At 38.2% G+C, this 8,089-nt stretch overlaps 1 protein-coding gene across 8 annotated transcripts; it reads right to left on the bottom strand.

The window, feature by feature from the left end:
* Positions 1–6,041: 6,041 nt before the first annotated feature.
* Positions 6,042–8,089, bottom strand: LOC143343232 (glyoxylate/hydroxypyruvate reductase A). Of its 8 annotated transcripts, none has more exons than XM_076767907.1 (5): positions 7,839–8,089; positions 7,621–7,743; positions 6,912–7,292; positions 6,466–6,830; positions 6,042–6,384 (listed from the first exon to the last, which is right to left on the bottom strand). In XM_076767907.1, the coding sequence occupies exons 2-5, from the start codon at positions 7,715–7,717 to the stop codon at positions 6,253–6,255; spliced, it is 975 nt and encodes a 324-aa protein (XP_076624022.1). In that variant the 5' UTR covers positions 7,718–7,743; positions 7,839–8,089; the 3' UTR covers positions 6,042–6,252. The 8 variants fall into 8 exon arrangements, with proteins under 8 accessions (XP_076624022.1, XP_076624021.1, XP_076624020.1 ...); XM_076767906.1 differs by having other exon boundaries at positions 7,621–7,738; XM_076767905.1 differs by having other exon boundaries at positions 7,880–8,089.

Here is an 8,089-nt window from a genome sequence, read left to right as displayed (position 1 = left end):
ATTCTCCGCACTTGTGCGAGTCATGGCGCATTGAAATTCCTCGCGGACATGCCTCTGTGCCTGGTACGCTCCAGCCGGCGCGCGAGTAATTCAGCCCGCGGTGTAAATCGAACGCAAAAGTTAAAACCGTACCGGTAAAGAGAGTGCTTTCTGTATCGAACTATGCGTTTGGTGTTTCGAGTCGCGATTTACCGAGATTAAGAACGATACGAGCAAAGGCATTTCGAGTACAATAACGGAGAAAAGAGCCAAGAGGTGGCGAAGGGAAACGTAGAAGACCGAGAAGAGAAGTTTTAATGTAGAATCGAACGCTAAAGTAAAAAACCGTACCGCACGATCGGTAAGTGTTTTCTGTATCGAACTGAAACGTCTGGTGTTTCGAGTCGCGATTTTGGAGAAACAATTCGAGTGCTATAACGGAGAAAAGATCCAAGAGTCGGCGGAGAGGAAAGAAGAAGATCGAGAAGAAAAGTTTTAGTTTAGAATCGAACGCAAAAGTTTAAATCCGTATCGCACGATCGGTAAGAGTGTTTTCTGTATCGAACTATACGTCTGGTGAGATTAAGAACGATTTAAGAAAAGGCAATTCGAGTGCAGTAACAGGGAAAGGATCCAAGAGGCGGCGGTAAACGAAGAAGAAGATCGAGAAGAGAAGTTTTAGTCTAGAATTGAAAGTAAATGATAAAACCGTATCGCGCGATCGGTAAGGGAGTGTTTTCTGTATCAATCTCTCGTTTGGTGTTTCGAATTGCGATTTTGGAGATTAAGAACGATACGGTAAAAGGCAATTCAAGTGCAATAACCAAGAGGTGTCTCGGGCGAAGGAGGAGAAGAAAAAAAAAACACTTAAACGAAGAAGGCTTTCGTATTACTTCTGCGGGAGAAGTACCTGCGCCACGAGAGAGGCGGGAACGTGCCTGGCGATTTGAATACCAAATCGTTGCTCTTGTGCAATTCCTTCGTCGTTTTTTATTTTTTGCTTCCCCTCCCGGGCCCCTACGACCTTTTCACATCTACCTGCGCGCCCCGCGTATTTTTAGGCGTGACACGCTTTCTTTGTACCGGCCGGACCACTGCAGCAAAAAGAGCTCCTCAAAAAACTGCGTGTACCGACACCACGGACTTTTTCTGCGCGTCGCAATTCGACTTTTACTTCGTCGCAGCCATCGTCGATCGCGAAATTACGGTTTCTTTCGCCGCGTTCCCGTACGATTCGAAAACCTCGATGGAACGAAACAGTTTGAATCGAGAAAATAAAAAATCCCGCGGGGCGTTTGTCCATACGATTTCAAAATGGAACCTCGATGGATTCGTCGAGAAAGATTGAATCGAAAGCCTCGAAGCGGTCAGCAATAGTTGCACGAAGGAAAAATCCTGCGGAGAATGTTTCGTAGCCGCAAATACAATATTTCGGACGACCGTCGGAATTCGATGAAACATATACCGACAAGATGACACCCGTAACGATTGATTCTGCGAAGCAGAGTAACTTGATTTAGCCTCTCCTAGGCTTTGTCTGTATACGGAGAACGGAGACATAGCCTAGAATAGGTTAGGTCAGGGCTCGTTCGACGCGATCGTCTTCGTGCTACTTTGTGTGTCGAGGACACGCCCAAGGTCAAGTTCAAGGTCAATAATCGATGACAATAATCGAGAGAGAAAGCGTACACGGTGTCTCTACAAACGTTTGTTATCTCGTAATTGCTCGTTTTCCGATCAGTGACGAAATTGTTCGAACAATAACAGAATAAACACATTTTTTATATTAAATTTATCATTTGTATATAAAGAGTGTAAATTCCTGGCTTTTACAAAAAATCTGATTTATCTCGACTTTCAAAATGGCTACTAGATTTTTAACGGAAAGCAGCGGTTTCTGTTATCCTGGCTAACTAAGATTCCATATTTGCCTGCTTCGAGCTGGAAATTATGCAATTAGAATGGTCTCTGCCAGTATAAAACTAGTGGAAGCGACGGCATTTAATCGGTATTCGTCTGAAAGGCTGCTACTTATGCCGATGACCCTGACATTTACACCGATGCATTTCACGTGTTTGGTGTTGCGAACGCTGGGCATTAAGTACGATTCACATCGACGTGCTGTGTCGACAAGTTTGCACAAATTTGTCGAACGTACACGCGAGGCCGTGGCCGGCCTAGAAAGTTGCAGGGCTGTGCACAAAAAATTTTAGTACGGGGCCCTTTCACGCCTCAGTTTTACTCAGAGTACGTCGCAAATCGGTCTTCGTAATTTTTCAAGCGATTCCAATAGTCTAGCAAAACAAATGATTCCATCAAAACTTGGGAATGCATTTGGATCCATGATGCGCATGGAAATAAACTTTTAATGTAGGGTCAGTTGCCCTAATATGGAATACGTTCCTAATTTGAAACACCGCAATATTAAAGAATCGTGATTTTGCCATCTATTGGCGATGAATGTAATCGATTACGATTATTGCAACTGGCATATGCATATGCCCGAATTCCAAAGCAACACGTATTCGTAAAAGAATATTGAAGAAAATATCGCAGTCTGAGTTTTTACAAAGCGATCTTTGACCTGATATTATACATAATAAGGTAAGTGCATCACCTTTGTGTTAACTCGATTATTTCTTCAAATATAAATATATACAGGGTGTTCGGCCACCCCTGGGAAAAAATTTAATAGGGGATTCTAGAGGCCAAAATAAGACGAAAATTAAGAATACCAATTTCTTGATGGAAGCTTAGTTAAATAGTTATTAACAATTAAATTCAAAAATTTCAAATCGTTCTGGAAAAATTATTGTCGGTCGTGGGGGTCAATTACAATCATTTTTGGTCATTACACATACCCTTAAAATCCTACGCATTTTCGAGAAAAAAATTCAGTACTGGCAGAACTTTAAACGTTAATAACTTTTTAACAAAGCCTCCATCAACAAATTGGTATTCTTGATTTTCGTCTTGTTTTGACCTCTAGAATCCCCCATTAAAATTTTTCCCAAGGGTGGTCGAACACCCTGTATAAATATAGTATTCCATATTACAAACACTATGAGTCTAATATGGAAAAAGAGGACCTCAGTAAAAAAAGTAAACATTCCCTGAACCGTTATTATATTTTAAATTTGACTGTTACCAGTCAGAGGAGCATAAAATTTCCTATACATAAATAATATCTATGTTTTTATAAAAGTCCTGCAAGCAAGTGAGACATGTGTATAAAAAAAAAGTATTCCATATTGGGGCAGCTGACCCTATAGAGTAATCGTTAAACCGATCTGGACTTAGGGGATCCAGCTATGGTGGCACGGCAGTAAAAAGCTGTACAACAAAATTAGATACAATCCATCGTAATTAACCGAAATCGAAACACTGTGCGTCGCGACGCGTCGTCTGGGTCACGACAGCGCTTTCATCCGGTCCGGAACAGAGTCCGTAAGCGCGTGAGCCATAAGCTGCAAGGTCTCGCGCGATGTATAAATAGAAACCAGTAGGTCCTGCTGTGAAGTCGAGGAAGGTGGTTGGAATTCTACAGGATGCCTCTACGTATCTCGTAGAGGATACCTCCGGGGAATCTGCGGGCGTGTGTCATTGATCCCAATAGACGCGTTCAACCAGGTATTCGCCGGAGAGAGACTGACTTTATTGAAAAGTTCACGCCCACGTTCGTGTGCTCGGGAGAGCCGCGATCGGGTTCAACAGGATTCGCGAGGCAAATCAACGATATAAATAGCGGAAGTCCAGGAGACTGGCCGATTCTTCTGTCGGATGCTTGAGCGTTTTCTAAAACAGTGACTCTCAACGGGAACTATCCAGCCCCCTAGTGAGTTACGCCATGTTTTTTTAGGACTACAAGTAATAGATATACATAGTAGGGTGGACCTTACTTTTCCATCATCGGATTTCTTTCATTTTACTCCCCCCCTCCCACCTAGATTGTGTTATTTGGCGAGAACAAAATTTCTTGTAAAATTTGAAATCAAAAGTTTCAAAAATTGAAATTTATAATACAATACCACACGTCGTTGGATTTGTCGTTTGTTTTTCTATAATTATGCGAAATTATCGTGACTAAAATTTTGTAAAAGTGAAAATTTTGAAGTTTTTTGTACTACATTTGTTTCTTTAAATCCCGTAACATTCAATTAAGGATTTTGTTTAAATATATTTATTAACGGCGGAGACATTTTGCTACTTCCATTCTATCACACGGATCAATGTACGGATATATGAACTCCACGTACTCGAATGATGACCCTACATCGACTATGCGAACTATTTGCGTTTCATTTCAATAAGATTTCTTGGTAGAACGGACTGTGGCTTGGATTTGTCGTCTGATCCACTTGCGCAAGAAAATTCTGGAAACTACAGGAGAGGTGAAACGGGCGCCATGACAAATTTCACGATTTAATATTCACACCGTTTCGTGTTATTGTCGTTGCCAAGATTGTTGGGAGAGAGAAACCTAGTAGCAGCGCAATATTTGCACGTTAAACAGGTATTCTCGTTCGTTTTCATTACGAATGCGCGCGAGAATGTCAATACACCGACACGGATTTGTAAACAGGTACGCGCGCGGCTAAGGGTGCTATCCCACTGCTCCAAGAAACGGCGTGTAAAGTGGAGCTGGGTGCACACTTCGGATTTTTTGATTATTTGAATAGTTTGAATAATAATAAGGAAAAAAACATAAGACACTTATAACACTGATACATTAGGTCAGCCATACTCAAACTCTTCTTCCCTTGGGCCACATATTTACATACAGTCGCCTCAGAGAATAAGTTAACACTCCTTACAAATAGTTTAAAAACGAAACAAACGAACATTTTGTTGTTATCAGCCGAGTCGAGTATATAGAGAATTTTTTTATTTATTTGAAAGGAATATTTGTTTTCTACAGTCTGGCTACACTGATAACGCGATTATCTATCTTTTGGGTAGTTTTTCAATAGGTTTAGGATCAGTGTGGCTGGATTTCGCATAATTGAGTGCATCGACGTCGACACTAGAAACGATGAACATCCTTAGCGTACTTCCTAACGGAGGGTGGGGATATACATATGCTACCGCAAGAGCCACGTATATGTGAGCTCAGCACTTCGCGCAACTTCGGGAAATTGAGAAAGAAGGCGAGTATCAGCCTTTCTTTCTTGCTCTTGTAATAACTGAAAGTCGACCTCGCGACAATCGGTATACGATTCCAAGTCTTGAAATATCATAATGAAAAAAAACTTTCGAAACTTTTTTAGCGGAAATACACGGTTCAAACCCCCCCTGATCATATTGCGATTATTAAAAAAAAAAAGAAATTTTTTTGTACCTATGTACGTATGTTATTAATATGATTGTGTCTAAACGACTGAATGAATTTCAATGAAACTTTACGAGGTCGCGAGGTCGAATTTCAGTTGTTACAAGAGCAAGAAGGAAAGGCACACACTGACCTTCTCTCTCGCTTTCCCGAAGTTGCGCGAAATGCCGAGCTCACGTACATACACATGTTTCTTGCGGTAATATATGTGATATCCCCACCACTCCGTTAGGAAGTACGCTAAGGAAGTTTGTCGTTTCTAGTATCGATGTCGATGCACTCAATTAAGCCAAATCTGGCCACATTGTTTGGGATCACTATAAATGAGAAAATACTGCAAATATTTAATTTATTTCAGGACTGTTCTGGATTTTCTAAATAATGAAGAAGTATAACTCGGGTGAGTACAGATTACTGATTAAGTTTTGAAATAACAATTTACTAATACTGTTAATTTGTTTTATGTAGACTTTAACAAAACGAAAAGGTTTTATATGATCATTCGAAGAATTCTTCATTTTCTTTTTCTTATTTTACGTTTAACATAAAGTAGTTTATCTATAATTAGCATGCATGATAGGTTAGAATATGTTTACAGGGTGTTATTTGAAAGTTTATCAAAGCTTGATGTTGTCATGACTGTATTTCATCTAGATACCGAGAGGTGGCGTGGTTAAATGCACGAAGCATGGATAGCGAGGGTACGAACAGTTTGAAGAATTCTGGTAAAAAAAATAGTGCAAGTTATTTATGATTTCAGTGTACAAAGTTTGAAACAATCTCCATACCTGGCACTTCAAGAAACAAAGTAAATATTTTATAATACTAATAATATGTATCATTATATTACTATACATTAGTAATCATCATCTGTATTATTTAGCTTCCTTGTCATACCATATAAATTATGTTGAAAAAGAATCCCTTTCATAGTTAGAGAATAACTAATAACCTTCTTGTATGTTTACTGTATTTAACAAAGTTTCACCTTTAATGAATTTCTGATAATTCTCAGCAAAAAATCTTGCAACATCCTGGGGACGAGTTACGCCTGAAATGTGCGGTGAGATAGTAACCTATATAAAAATGTGATTAATTAAAATAAATTAATTAATGCCAATAGTTGTCTTTTACATTACAATGCAAACAGAAATTACCTGTGGTAATAACCACAATTTACTGTCTTTTGGCAATGGTTCTTGTTCAAAAACATCCAATATTGCTCCAGAAATCCATTGTTGCTGAAGAGCATTTAATAAATCTAATTCATTAATAATTGTACCCCGACCTATATTGATGAAGACACTACCTTTTTGCTTACACTTTTCTAGTGTATTTCCACCTAGTAAACCGAAAGTATTAGATGTGGATGGTAGAACATTAATAATGTAATCACAATGCATGAGCATTTCAGATAAAAATTCAACTGTCCTATGTTTATCCAGATAATCTAATTTTTCTTTAAGTGGAGTTCGTGTGACACCCCACACAGTAGCCCCAAACATTTTCAATCTCTGTGCAACTGCAAGAATTGAATGTATATTTATATAAAATCAAGTACTTTTATCAGAAATCGACAATGAAGAACACGATACATATTTACTTGATTTTCCAATATTTCCTAAGCCTAGAATTCCTACAGATAAATCACAAATCAACCTGTGATCAGAAATTTTTCCATTTTTTTCCCAATGACAATCATTTTGTTTTTCATACTGTTGCCTCTGATCACGTTCAAAATTAAATATATGTGCTACCACGTATTCGGACATAGCAAAACCAAAGGTTTTATCAGAAAACCGTGTGACGACATAATTATGTTTTATATTTTGCAAACGTGAAGCAAATGTTTCAACACCAGCCCATGTTGTTTGTACCCACTTTAAAGATGGTAACTTATCCATATATGGTAAAAATAAATCACAATCAGTCACCACTATATCCGCATTTTTTAATTTCGATAACGTGTCACTTTTGTCTGAATCTGAATAGAAAGAAAAATATTGACTACAATGAAAAGAAAATACACGAAAATAAACTAATTTCAGCGAATGTCGAATTTTATGCAACGAAAAGGCAGTAGTAATAATAATCAATGGATTATTGAAAAAGCGTGTATTTAAAATATGCATTAAATATTTGAATAACGTGGGTCCTCTGTCAAGTTGTATATAGATATTATATACGCAAATTCAGTGTACAAGGAATCATAATGGAGCACGTCTTGACACGTGCTCGTTGGTAGAGCTCTCATGAGTCGAAAAGATTCGAGCTCCACGAGCATAAGAGGAAGTGTATGTCAAAAATAATACCTAGCGAAACATTGCATATCGTTGACTTTGGAAGTTGCATTTGAAGATGGTAAGATAACCTAGGAATCACGGATAGAATTGCAATGGTATGTGCCATGTCGATGTGCGGAAATATGATCTAGCCTTGACGAAAAAAATTTGACAGTTAAATATGATGTTAAACGATTTATTTGTTATTCTAATTTATCGCAACTGTCATGATCGAAAATTGACGTTACATCGTATGTAAACTCTAACACGTTGCACTAATGCATCTAACCTAAATTTTTGATGGAACTTTCTTATAACATCACTTTGCGTTACTATCTACAGTGGCTCACATTGAAAATCGTCCTTTGCTCTCTTATTTGCCTTTGTAAAATTCACTACACACAAATAAAAGGTGTTTGTAATCAATATGGAATATTCTTTTATAAAATATAACTATGAAATAAAAGAAATTGTAATATGACGATATCAGGATACAGTC

Source organism: Colletes latitarsis, chromosome 7 (assembly GCF_051014445.1).
Source record: "Colletes latitarsis isolate SP2378_abdomen chromosome 7, iyColLati1, whole genome shotgun sequence".
Classification (NCBI taxonomy): Eukaryota; Metazoa; Arthropoda; class Insecta; order Hymenoptera; family Colletidae; genus Colletes; species Colletes latitarsis.
Note: the sequence above shows the minus strand (reverse complement) of the source record. Positions and strands in the feature narration are given on the sequence as shown.